Here is a 14,231-nt window from a genome sequence, read left to right as displayed (position 1 = left end):
TTAACTCATCTCTCACCTGGCTGCCCAAGTGACCCCGCGAACAAGTCTTGGTAGCAGTTTTGTTTTCCCAGGTCCAAACGGTAGCTGGCCTTGACATGTCCAGATCTTTGATTCATGCTCAAACAGTCCAGATATTTCTGAAAAAGTCTAGGCGTGGTGTAGATGCTACCGAATTTCCCAGGCTTGGGTAAATTTTCACATGATTCGTGAGGCAGGGAATGGCGTATGTGGAGGAGATGCCGTTCGGGATGAATTGGAGGTCCCAGGGGTTGCACGTTGACCCTGTACCTGGCTGCGGCTCCTCGTCGAGGGACAGCTCCAGGTCAGGCGCTCATTGGGATGCAGTGACTTGCCTTGCTGGCCTGGAAAACAAAGCAGGCAGGCCGAGCTTTCCCTTGCTAAGTTCGGCTGTGTTTATTGGCCATGATGAATTCCGATTGTGCCGGGGACAACTCAGACCTGCAGAACGGCTGGGTGCAGATGCACAAACATTGTTATCACAACAAAGGAGGTTCTTCCCATCCATTCGGAGCTTCTGTGTATGTGGAGAGCGGTCTTGTACGCACACAAAGCCGGCAGCTGTGTTTTTCAAGTGGACTGAGAGAGAACCAGAAAAAAGGAGAACTAAATTAAGCCATTCTCCTCGGTCCGTGTTTATTAAAAATATATTCACTTCAATTGTCCGGAGTGCGTGTTTCAGAGAATAAAAGCACCCCGACGGCCCAGTAGATAAGGATGAGGCTGAGGGTAAAGAGGACTCTAGCTGTTCCCAGAGTGGCAGAGTCGAGTAAAAGCTCAGTCATCCGGGACTCACGTAACCAGAATATTTTATTTAACCGGAGTAGAATGTCTACGCTCTACTTTTAGGAGAAATACCACGGAAGTAGCTATCAGAATCTTCCATGGTTCATTCTCCAGTTTTTATAGGATTCCATTTCCTAGATTGTCTATATTTTATTGAGTTTTCTCTGTGAAGAGAACTAAAGATTAGGTTGGTGGCCCTCTCGTGGAAGAACTTTGCTTTTTATTTCCGGTACGCGGGCCTCTCACTGTCGTGACTTCTCGCGTTGCGGAGCGCAGGCTCCGGACGCGCAGGCGCAGCGGCCATGGCTCACGGGCCCAGCCGCTCCGCGGCACGTGGGATCTTCTCAGACCGGGGCACGAACCCGTGTTTCCTGTATCGGCAGGTGGACTGTCAACCACTGCGCCACCAGGGAAGCCTTTTTTTTTTTTTTTTTTTCTTTTCTTTTGCGGTACGCGGGCCTCTCACTGTTGTGGCCTCTCCCTTCGCGGGACACAGGCTCCGGACGCGCAGGCGCAGCGGCCATGGCTCACGGGCCCGAGCGGCACGTGGGATCCTTCCAGACCGGGGCACGAACCCGTGTCCCCTGCATCGGCAGGCGGACTCTCAACCACTGCGCCACCAGGGAAGTTGGTTTTTTTTTTTCAAGGTAATTATATTCAGTATATGCTACTTAATTAGGCAGGAATGCTTTTAGAAAATTCTTCAGAAACAAGAGTGTTCTCCTTAGTCCGTAGGAGTAAAAACATTAACCAGAATAGGTTACTCACGGAATAGTTCATCTGTCCGGCCTTTTATCATACCCGTCCAACAGCATAAATTTCTTCCTATTGCTCCCGAAAAGAGAAAGGTCCTGACTAGGGGCTCTTAACGATGCAGCTCGCCTTGCTCTTGGCACAGAAAAACTTAACTGAACACTAGCTGGACTGATTTCCTCCCTTCCGTGGCATTTACGTGGCTCTCAGATTCAGAGACATGGCAGAGGCAGAAGGCTGGTTTCCGTTTGTTCCACTTCAGTGAGCAGAGATATTCATGGTGTCTTCATGGACAGCATGTTAATTGAGCTCAAAAAGACTTACCAATAAACTAGGGTTCGTAGCTTCCCTGCTTAATTTGGGGGGAACCTAAGTTTTACCCCCTGCTCCATGAGTGAAGATTGGGACAAAACAATTCCAGGATTTTATCTGGCACTCTTTTGCCACATTTGTTTTCAAACTTGGAAGCTCCATGAAGTCCAGGGACTGCTGAATGGAGGGTAATAGAGTAGGGCTCTGGCTCTTATTCTGGCCTCCTGCAGAGCAGCGGTCTAATGAAGTATATTGGTGTTCAACTCAGAATTTCATTTGATAGAAGGTTGCCTGATAAAACAATGTAAAAACTTTCATAGCTGTTGATGGTTATGACTCACTAAGGTGGATAGAAATGGGTAGTTGGGTGACCACTGAGTTCTGTCTGGGTAGATTTTTCTACTAAAGATTGAACACGCTCTATATCTCCTGTTTAGAGACTACTGCAGGAACACAGTAGGTGAAAAAATAAATGTGATTAAGTGGATGGAGGATTGGAAGGAAAGATGGGTGGATGGATGGACAAATGGGTGAGTGGAAAATTCAATGGCATAAAGTCAGCCTCTGTAGTATAACAGAGGCTACTTATGTTTGAAATCTGGATTTACCGCTTACCAGCTCTCTGACCTCAGACAAGATATCTAACCTCTCAAAGTCTTAGTTTTCTCATCAGCAAAACATGGCTACTGATAGCACCTACTGCATAGGATCATTTTGAGGATTATATAAGATAATGCATAAAGGAGTTTAGCACTCTGTCTGGCACATAGTAATGGCTCAATAAATTATAGCCCTTAATTTCCCAGGCTCGCAAGACTATGAAGCAAAGTTATAACCAAGGTTTTGTTTATTGTTCTCATGTTAAGGGAATCATTTGCCATTTTAAGAAAGATTTCATGTCTTGAATACAGGTGGCAACACGTCAAAATGTTGACCAGGCTTGGTCCCTACAGGAATTGCAATAACTCAGCACTTAGGGAAATTCAAACACACTTTCATTCCTGGGCACCATTGACAACATTAACCAAGGTGTTAAGCGAATAAATAATTGGTCTTGACCTGAACCACTCATTGACTAATTGTTTCTCCACGCCCTAATATTACCTGGCATTTGCTAGATGAGCAGACCCAGCTGGAGAGACGAGGAGGACTCATTCAAGCCAACAACCGCTAGGAAAGTGAGATGCATATAAAAGGCGGTCCCATTGAACAGAAGGACATCAGGACTCCAGCCAGAAGCCCTGGGTTGAAATTTTGGTTCCATCATGTTCTCATCCTAGAATTAGTCTGAGCCTCAGTTTCGTGTTTAAAACTGGGGTAACCATAGCTGCGGAGGTCCCAGGTTTAGTACGGCCGCCACGCCGGACAAGGCAGGTAAAGCCCTTAGAACCTGTTCAGTGCTGTCCATATGTAAGATGGGATCTGTTTTGCAGATGGTTAGTATACAAGCAACGAGTCCTGAAGAACGCAAAAATTTCCTGGCTTGAGTGATCAGAATGACTGTTTTCCCTGTTCAGGTTTGCTGCCCAATTAATTAACTCTCCCCTGCTCGCCACACACCCACGAAAAAAGCCAAGGAATCCATGTGCAGCGAACCAAGGCAATTAGGTAGATAATTCAGGCAAAAAGCATCCCTTTGTTTCCCGTATCCAGATATTGCAGCAAAGTGGCTCTGGGGGGAGGGGGAGATGGGGGGATTGGGGTGAGCAGGACAAAGAACCAGTCAAGTCCTTAAATTAGACCTCTGTAGTAGGCACGGGGCGGGGGAGGGGCGGGGCTGCCCTTGGCTGGGAACCAGCCTCACCCCTCACTGGCCCATCTCAGATGCTCTTTCCCTGGGAGGGTCTCTCTCTGATTCCATCTCCCTGTCTCTCACCTTCTGACTCTCATTCTTTCTCTGAGTTTCTCTGTGTCCCATTTTCCCTCTGGCTCTGCCTGCCTGTCTGTCTGTGACCCTCTGATTCTGTCTCCCCCCCGACTCTGTCTCATTGTCTGTATCTCTCTGTACTCTTATAATGTCTGCATCTCTCCCTCTCAGCCTCTCTCTGGCTCTGAGTCTCTGACCCCCTTTCCCTTCTGTTGGGCTCCCTTTCTGTCCATCTCTTCCCTCCCTTTGTTTCCTTTCCCTCTCCTTCTGTCTCCAGCTCTGTCCCTCTGTTGCTCCCCTTCTCTTGGTTTGCCACTGTCTGTCCCCCGCTCTCCCCCCACTTCCTACCCCAAAGGGGTCTCTGTCCCTTTCTTTGACCCCGAGAGCTGCAGCCACTCTCACAAAAATCTGCTTCCCGCTTCCTCAGTGACCAATTTTCTTTCCTACGGTGAGAAAGTAGCTCAGCCCTTAACCCATTTCCTCCAGCGTCTCCAAATTAATTAGGTGAGACTGGGATCGCACATTTCAGAATTAGAATAATACCTATCCAGCACCCTGGAGAGAAGGGGATGGGAGGTGGAGAGGAGTGGGAGCGAGGAGGGAGGTCACCAAGCTGAGGAGCTAAGGGAAGGGTGTGTGAGCTGAAAGGGGGGACCCAGCACCATCTGGGAATGAGGGCCACCTTTCTGGCTGCCAGAGGGCACTGGGTAAAGGGGGCTCTCGGAGGATGGTGCTCAGGAGGCCAGGATCACATCCCTGGCGACTGTCCTCCTCGTTGGGGCCACACAGGGCAGGGTCCCTGCCCCCAGCTAGCCTGAATCTTCAGCACATCCGTGCCCTTTGGCTGTGCAGCCCGGCTCAGCCCTACCAACAGGGCACTTGGAGAGGGTACCATGCAAGTCATTACCTTTAGGAGGAGACAGCTGTAAGCCAGTTAAAATGCATTCACCAGCAGCAGGCCAGAGGCAAACAGAGATGCTCTGGGGGGCCTGACGGTCTCCAAAGAGGTGTCTTCCCTCATATCTCATCCCTCAGGGCCTGCATCCTGCAGGGCTTCTCAGGAGATGGGCACTGAGAGTCCCCTCCTCCCAGGCGCCCCCATCCTGGCAGTGCTGATCTCAGTTTGAAAATCTCTTCTCTGCTGGGTCCTCCTTGGCCAATAAGCCTGGAGCGAATCTGCTGTGAGTTTGCCATTTACACTGTCCATACGGACAAAAGGAATGAAAGCCCTGCGAGGATGGGACAAGGATGAGCTTCACTCCTTTCTTTTTTTTTTTTTCTTTTAAATTAATTTTTATTTTTTATTTTTTTATTTTTATTTATTTATTTATTTATTTTGTGGTTTTTGTGGTATGTGGGCCTCTCACTGTTGTGGCCTCTCCCGTTGCGGGGCACAGGCTCTGGATGCGCAGGCTCAGCGGCCACGGCTGACGGGCCCAGCCGCTCCGCGGCACGTGGGATCTTCCCGGACCGGGACACGAACCCGCGTCCCCTGCATCGGCAGGCGGACTCTCAACCACTGCGCCACCAGGGAAGCCCTAAATTAATTTTTATTGAAGTCTAGTTGATTTACAATGTTGTGTTAGTTTCTTCTGTACAGCAAAGTGAATCAGCTATACATACACATGTATCTCCTTTTCCTTCCCATTTAGGTCACCACAGAGCATAGAGTTCCCTGTGCTACACAGAGGTTCTCATTAGTTATCTAATGTTACTCATAGCATCAGTAGCGTATATGTGTCAATCCTGGTCTCCCAATTTCTCCCACAGCCACTTCCCCGTTGGTATCCATACGTTTGATCTCCACGTCTGTGTCTCTATTTCTGCTCTGCAAATAAGATCATCTGTACCATTTTTCTAGATTCCACATATATGCGTTAATATATGATATTTGTTTTTCCCTTTCTGACTTACTTCACTGTGTGTGGCAGTCTCTAGTCCATCCGCATCCCTACAAATGATCCAATTTCGTTCCATTCTATGGCTGAGTAACTTTCCATTGTGTATATGCACCACATCTTCTTTATCCATTCCTCTGTCGATGGACATTTAGGTTGCTTCCATGTCCTGGCTATTGTAAATAGTCCTGCAGTGAACATCAGGGTGCATGTGTCTTTCTGAATTATATTTTTCTCTGGGTATATGCTCGGGAGTGAGATTGCTGGATCATATGGTAGTTCTATTTTTAGTTGTTTAAGGAACCTCCATACTGTTCTCCGTAGTGGCTGCACCAATTTACCTTCCCACCAACAGTGCAAGAGGGTTCCCTTTTCTCCACACCCTCTCCAGCATTTGTTGTTTGTAGATTTTCTGATGATGCCCATTCTAAGTGGTATGAGGTGATACCTCACTGTAGTTTTGATTTGCATTTCTCTAATAATTAGTGATGTTGAGCAGCTTTTCACGTGTTTGTTGGCCATCCTTTCTCTCTTTGAATAGTGGCTGAGCGATGTGCCAGGACCCGGGGATACACTGATGGGCCCAGACACCCAAGATCCCCTGACTTCAGATGTTCATCTCAGTGTCTCCAGCCCTAGCTGTCCCAGAGCCCAGCCTAGTGTCCGACCTTGGTACACATCTCTGGAACTAGATTGCACTGACCATTAATCAAAGACCCACTTCACGTAGTGCTACGTAGATGCAGATCTGAGTTTCTCAACCTCGCCACTATCGGCATTTTGGGTGGGATAATTCTTTGATGTAACGGGCTGTCCTGTGCATTGTAGGATGCTTAGCAGCACCCCTGGCCTCTACCCATCAGTTGCCAATAGCACTTCCCTCCCCAGTTGTGTGACAACCAAAAATGTCTCCAGCCATTGCCGGCTGTCCCCTGAGGGGCAAAATCATTGTCGTTGATGTAGATTTAGTACTGACCTTCCAAAAGTGTGGTCTTAACCACATAACTCCGTTTTCTTTTGTAGATACCTGAGAGGTCTTTGTAAGAACGTGAGAGGCAAGAAAAAGAATATAAGCTTTCTTTTTGTAATAGCAGCTTTATCGAGCTATGATTCACCTACCATAAAATTCATCCTTAAATTTTAAATTGTCCAATTCAGTGATTTTTATACATTCACAGAGTTGTCCAACTATCACCGCTAGCTGATTTTAGAACATTTTCATCATCCCCAATAGAAAACCTGGACCTATTAGCAATCATTCTTCATTTGCCCCTCCCCCAGCCCCTGGTAACCACCAATCTACTTTCTGTTGCTGTGGATCTGTCTAATCTGGATATTTTATATACATAGAGTCATAACATGTGGTCTTTCATGACTGGATTCTTTCACTTAGCATGTTGTTTTCAAGGTCCATTCATGTTGTAGCACATATCAGAACATCATAGCTTTTTTAAGGCTAAATAATAGTACATTGTGTGAATATGCTACATTTTGTTTATCCGTTCTTCAGTTGATGGACATTTGGGTTATTTCCACCTTTTGGCTGTTGTTAATTATGCTGCTGTGGAGAATTCCCTGGCAGTCCAGTGGTTAGGACTCGGTGCTTTCACTGCTCGGGCTCTGGGTTCAATCGCTGGTCAGCGACCTAGGATCCTGCAAGCCATGCAGTGTGGGCAAAAAATAAAATAAAATAAAACATTTCATTGATGTATTATAATAACTAAATAAAATAAAATATGCACAAACCAACTTGAATGGGCCTCTGTAAAAAAAAAAGATAATGCTGCTATGAACTTTCATATACAAGTTTTGTGTAGGCATATGTCTTCATCTCTGTTGGGCATATACCTAGGAGTATTTTAATTGCTAGGCCATATAGTAACTCTATTTAATATTTGGAGGAACTGCCAGACTGTTTACCAAAGGGTCTGCACCATTTCACAGTCCCACCAGTAATTTATAAAAGCTCCAATTTCTCCATGTCCTTGCCAACATTTGGTATTTTCTTTTTGGTTATAGCTATACTGGTGGGTGTAAAGGGTTATCTCATTGTGTTTTCAATTTGTATTTTCCTGATGACTAGTGATATTGAGCTACTTTTCACGTATACCTTTTCTGGAGAAATGTCTGATTATATCCTGTCCATTTTAAAATTGGGTTGTTTGTTTTTTATTGTTGAATTTTAAGTGTTCTTTATATATTCTGGATGCAAATCTCTTAGCAGAAATATGATTTGCAAATATTTTCTCCCATTCTGTGGGTGTCTTTCATTTTCTTCATGCTGCTCTGATGCAGAAATGTTTTTAGTTTTGATGAAGCCTAGTTTACCTGTTATCTTTTTTCATTCCTTGTGCTTTTGGTGTCATATCTGAGAAACCATTGCCAAATCCGAGGTCACAAAGATTTATTTCTCAATTTTCTTCTAAGAGTTTATAGTTTTAGCTCTAAATATTTAGGTCTATGATCCATTTTGAGTTAATTGTTATATATAGTGTGAGGTAAGGGTCCAACTTTATTCTTTTGCATGTGGATATCCACTTGTTGAAGAAACTTCTTTCCCCATGATCATGACACTCTTGTTAAAAATCAGTTGAACGTAGACGTATGGGTTTATTTCTGGACTCTTCAATTTGATTCCATTGGTCTGTGTTTCTGTTATAACTTAAAAAATTTTTTTTAATTTATTTTTATTTTTTATTTTTGGCCGCGTTGGGTCTTTGTTGTGGTGCGCGTGGGCTTCTCACTGCGGTGGATTCTCTTGTTGCGGATAATGGGCTCTAGGCGCGTGGGCTTCAGTAGTTGTGGCTTACGTGCTCTAGAGCGCAGGCTCAGTAGTTGTGGTGCACGGGCTTCGTTGCTCCATGGCATGTGGGATCTTCCCAAACCAGGGCTTGAATCCGTGTACCCTGCGTCAGCAGGCGGACTCTTAACCACTGTGCCACCAGGGAAGCCCTCTGTTATAACTTTTAAGTCGCTGTTTCCTTACCATAGAAAGATGGTAGGAAAGTGCCTTTGATAAACGGAAGGGTGAAGGAATCAAGGTAACGTGCGTGGATGTGTGGTTAAAAAATATGTAAAATATTGATCACATTTTGGAATTAAAAGGGATCTTAGAGGTCATGTTAGTTTAAACCCTTTGTTTTGCTGATAGGGGATAAAAAGATGAAATTTCGACTTCCGAGGTTAACAAATCTGCCCAAAGATTTACGACTCATCAGTGGCAGATATGGGATTAGAACCCAAATCTCTTGATTTGGTAGGGCAATGTTTTTTCTTATTCCCAGGCCCCAGGTCTGCCTGGACTTCCTTTACCAAACTAGTGAGGTTCTGTCTTCCCCTCCCTCACTTCTTGGTCCACAGAAGTGAATGGGGTGGTGGCGTGTGTCTGCTTTTTCCCTTAGAGGCTGAGAAAAAAGAAAGCCAGTGCGAGGAAAGCATTTGGAAAATCTGAAATTGCTGTATAAATGCCACTAAATGATAAGATTACCCGCTTGATCCTCCTCTCTCAGGAAGGTTCAGCATGTCAGGGGCAGCATAATGAAAGGAAACTATCCACTTCCAGACACGTTTTAAACTGCTGCGGTTGGTTGCCACTTTTCAACGGAGGCAGGGTGCCGGGAGCTGGAATTCCAGTGCAGTGAAGCCTCAGGGTGGGCTGGGTGTAGCCAGGTCTCAGGTGGGCCTGGCCGGCCTGGCCGGGAGAGTCCTGGGGCATATGGTGCCTCGCCCACCCCTCAGGGACCCAGGTAGATGGAAGAGTTCCTCCTGGCTCGTGCACTCAGAATCGGGCGCCTGGCCTTGAAATGGTCCCTTGTGGCTCCTCAGAACATACCTGCATGTGTCTGTTTCCCACTGACAGTGGTATCACCTGTCCCACCCACAGAGGGAGCCCTGTTCCAAACCAGGTCGGGGAGCGATTTCCCCGAAATGCTGAGCCCCTAGAGGGCAGGAATTGTGTTCTCTTTACCTCTGTCTCTGCTGTGACTAGTGCATGCTGAGTCCTCAGTAAACATATGTTTGGCTGTTGAAGAGAGGCGTTGGGTGAATAGAAGCTGCTCTCGGGGTACCTGGGTCCCTTGCAGAGGACATGGACCTCTCCAGCTACAGCAGCATCTCTCTTTCCTCCCTGTGTTTGTGATTTCTTCTTCCTCTAAGCTTCAGCTGCACTCACTGTCTGCACCGTCCGTGCGGTCTGATATTTATCATTTTATCTGTATGTCCCGTCTTTGCAGCTAAATCACACCTTTCTTTGACAAGGGGAGCTCTGTTTTGTGCTTATTTGGGTCACCCGTGTAGCGTACATGCTCCTCGGTGTGTGTCTTTCCGTGGGGAAGTTGGTCCCCCTGATATTAGTCACCTGCCGCTGAACTTGAGGCCAGTGGTGGCCGCCCTTCACTGCAGCGGCATTCCACGGGCCAGTTGCTGTCGCATCTGCCTGGCATACGGGCTTATTTGGGGAGCCAGCGTTTTGAAAGGGCTCAGAGTTGATTGGTGTGAAATGAATGGAAGGAGGAAACCTTAATCACAGCCTTTTAGTGCCTGTACCCCCAGGCATGGCAGCCTCTCCCCAGTATCCCCACTGAGACCAGCACCAGATGATGCTGTGACCGTAACTGAATACTGGGTCTCCGTCCATCAAAGGGCCGATGAAAGTAGCCCAGCTTCCTTTGTGGTTCCACTCACCAGCTCCGTGGATCTCACTGTGTGGTCTCCTCCTCTTTCAGGGCTCTGGCCGACATCTTAAGACAACAGGGACCAATCCCCATAGCACACTGTGAAAGAGAAACTATCTCGGCTATCGATAGCTCTCCCAAAGAGAACACGCCGGTCAGATCATCCTCGAAAAACCACTACACTCCCGTGCGCACGGCCAAGCAGACGCCAGGTAAGTGAGAGCTGATCACCTTGCATCTTTGCTGAGGCTGGCGAGAACTTTCAGTGGTGTTTGTGCTCAGCTGGGCAGGAGCCGGTCCTGGAGCCCTGGGCAGGTAGCTTGTGGAAGAGTCTGGGGACCGTTCCCCTGCGGAGACAGTGGCGTGGGAAACTCCGCCAGGGAGTGTCCAGGCTGGAGCAGAGCTGTTGGTTTAGGGCGTTTGTGATTTAATGAGCGTCTGCGTAATCCTCTTTCCTGAAAGGAGCTTGCAGGAACCTTGGTGGTGGGGTATGGTCACCCTCTTGCTCACGTGGTGGGAAGGTAGATATCTGACAAGAAGTGGCTGCACTCAGACGTAGAGACGGATGAACTGTCGGAATCTCAAAGGGCACTTCCTTAGGGTAAGGATTATGTCTGTGCTGTAGGGTTACCCTTTTCTGTGCTCTTTGGATTCTCTGGATATATGATGAGTTGCCATGTGATAGTAATATACCTTTTGCTCTTTTACTTGGTCTTTACTGTAACCCATATGGAACAATAAACAAAGCATGGAAATAATGATAAATAATATGGCCTCAGATTTATTGGGATCTTGTGCTGTGCCAAGGGTTATGTTGAACATTTTACGTGTATTGTCTTACTTATTTTTCACAGCAATCTTAGAAGTACTTGTATTATCTTCTTTTTATATGTGGAACAGAAAGGCTCAGTAATTTTCCCAAGCACATACGGTTGGTAAGAAAACAAGCCGGCAGTCAAACTGAGGCATGTAGGTAACAACGGTCATGTCTAGAAACCCTGGTGTCCTAATCCAGTTTGGGACATGAATCCAAAGTATCTGGGTGGATGGTCCCCTTATAAGTGCAGGTGGGGAGCTCATCTCTTACTGTGAGCATTACCAGTCTACTACTGACCCCAGTCTCAGACACAGCTTCTGCTTTGATAGCTGGATGTGAAATCTTCACATCTGTCACCCTATAGCTTTTCAAAGGATGGGCTATATGGTCTGAACTAAACCTGCAATAAAGATATGCAGCCACTAGGTGGCAATAGATGTGTCCCAAACTCAAACTAGCAGATGTGCTGTTGAAACCAAATTGGTTTTCCATTCATTCTTTAATTTTCTTAAATTTATTAAATCAGAAATCACATACTTGCCTTTAAGGTAATAAGAGTTAAGTCATTTGAGACTCTGATAAAAGTTACAGACATTCGCCTCCCCCAAATATATACATATGAATATATATATATATATATATATATATATATATATATATACACACACACACATATATATCCATCCAACATTTTGCATAGGATTTAAGGGGATTCATAGACCCTTCTGAAGTTAAAAACCCCTGATTTAAAAGTAAGGATGAGAGATCCACATTTTCAAAAAGTCTAAGATGCATTTTTAGCCTGAATATCATAGATGTTTAAAATGTAAGCAATAGAAGAAGTGGGCAAAAACCCGGAGACCAGTAGTTGTTTCCCTCGCTGCATAGTAGAATCACCTGGGGAAGCTCTTAAAAATGCTGATGATGCTGGTGCCTGGGCCCCACAAATTAACCAGAATTTCTAGGGATGCTGCTGACAGCAGTATTTTTAAAGAATCACTTGAAAGTGATTCTAACATGCAAGACAGAATAAAGAACCACTCGTCCAGATGGATTCCTTTATTTTATGAAGGAAGACACCAAAAGGTTGTGCCAGTAGTTCTCAAACTTGGCTGCACGTTGGAATCGCCTGGGGAGCTTTAAAAATTAAGGGTACCTGAGCCCCACCCCCAGAGATCATAGTTTAATTGATGTGGGAGCGTGGCCTGAGCAGGAGGTGATTTTAATATGGAGCAGAGTTTGGGAATCACTGGGCTGTGGAAACTGCAGAAAGGAGCCATTCTAACTAATGTTTTGAAGTCAGGCTCCTCCAGAACGTTGTCTGCGATTCTGGAACGTCAGGTCACTCTGGTGCCCAAAGTACCCCTGGGAGTTTACCTTCATCCCTCTCTCTTCTGATTTTCTCTGTCTTATTCACAAAGCAGCTAGTTCCCAGCCACTGAGTCCAGACTGATTAAGTGGTTGGTCTAGATTTGCCCTTAAATGCCTTTCACTGGGAAGGAAGATTTGTCATTTCTTCTGGTTCCTATATACATCGTCTCCTCTGTTAATCTGAGAAGAGAAGCTTAAAGTTAAATGATTCACTCCTGTGTTTTGAGAAATCCCTCCTATGTATTTCTCAAATTGGAACTCTTCACTTGGCTTTTAGAGATGGGAATTGTTCCCTGGCCCAGAAAGCACTCTCAGTGGTGATACTTCTATTTAAAAGCAATTTCATAACTATCTGCAACATCTACAGCTTGTAATGGACACAGCTGCCTTTCCGAATAGCTAATCCTTTGCCGCAGAAGACTGCATTTTGAGCAGAAGTCTGAACAGAACATTGTATAGGTGTTCAAAGTGGAGATTTACTGTGATTTTGCCACTGGTCAAATCCACAGACGACCTATCATAGGCGGATGGTGGCAAGAGTCTTGTGGAGGGATCTTGAGGACAGAAATCCCAGGAGGCATCATAGCATATGAGTAGTTCTGCTACTCAAAATACTGTCCAAGGACCAGCCACATCAGCAGTTTGTGAGAAATGCAGAATCTCAGGCTCCATCTCACCCGATGAAGGAGAACCTGCATTTTCATGAGATCACATAGCAAGTAAAATTTGAGAAGCCCTGGAACAACATGGGCTCTGACATTTGCCTCTCAGTTTGTTTTCTGACCCGGTCACATGCTATGTATGTGACCTGGACAAGTTTCTTGGTCTTTCTAAGTTTCCTCATCTGCCCTTGAGACTTAAAAGTACCCGCTGTGTGGAGTTGTTATAATAAGTTAAACCAAGGAGAGCCCTTAAAATAAGGTCCTTAATGTAACAAACCTCAATTTTAGCCACGGCCAGGCTACGGAGCTGTGCCCAACTCACGGCAAACAAATCAAATTAATGAGAGAAATAAAGGCACTGGTGTCGTTAGACCAGGCAGGGTCCATGAGGTCGGTCGTGTCTGGGATGAAGGCCCCTGGCCCCGAGCCTTCAGTGTTTGGCCCCTGCCGGTGGCACATCCTGTGAGGATGGAAGGGCTGGTAGGGCTTTATGGGGCTCTTGCAAGTCAAAAGCATACCAAACCGAAACCAACCAAACAAACAAATATATATATTTTTTGTTTGGTTTAGGGAATGGAGTGAGGGTCCTGTCTTAATAAAAACAATGGTACCCTGAGTATGGGGTACCCACTATGTGCTGGGTAGTCTGTTACATGCTTTATTTACAATACACAGTGGATCCTGTAGCACTTCTTAGGTATAGGATCTCCGATTTCCACATTAGCAGAAAATTCCTCTTTCCTTCTATAAGAGCCCTTTACCCTAACTCTTCCAGAAACCCCTTTCCAACTTTAAAAGGAGCTTCAATACTGGACATTTACTTTGGACCCAGAAAATCAGTGAAGCCCATTTGCATCTCCCACCCCCCAAATCTGGCTGCCTCTAGACCCTCACTACTCAAAGTGTGGTCCATGGACCAGTAGTGACTGCATGCCATGAGAGCTGGTTAGAAATGCAGACTCTTGGGCCCTTCCCCAGACCTATTGATTCAGAATCTGCACTTTAACAAGATCTTCAGGTGATCTGTACACACATTAAAGTTGAAGAAGATCCCTTTAGCACAGCGAGCCTCAG

General features: G+C 45.9%; 1 protein-coding gene across 4 annotated transcripts in view; it reads left to right on the top strand.

The window, feature by feature from the left end:
- SHISA6 (shisa family member 6) overlaps positions 1–14,231 on the top strand; it is a 236,621-nt gene that overhangs the window by 13,325 nt on the left and 209,065 nt on the right. For all 4 annotated transcript variants that reach the window (XM_059046622.2, XM_059046621.2, XM_067021104.1 and 1 more), the window contains exon 2: positions 10,359–10,519. In XM_059046622.2, the coding sequence (XP_058902605.1) occupies positions 10,359–10,519 (161 nt within the window). The remainder of the gene's footprint in view (positions 1–10,358; positions 10,520–14,231) is intronic.

Source organism: Kogia breviceps, chromosome 19 (assembly GCF_026419965.1).
Source record: "Kogia breviceps isolate mKogBre1 chromosome 19, mKogBre1 haplotype 1, whole genome shotgun sequence".
NCBI classification, from domain to species: Eukaryota; Metazoa; Chordata; class Mammalia; order Artiodactyla; family Physeteridae; genus Kogia; species Kogia breviceps.
Note: the sequence above shows the minus strand (reverse complement) of the source record. Positions and strands in the feature narration are given on the sequence as shown.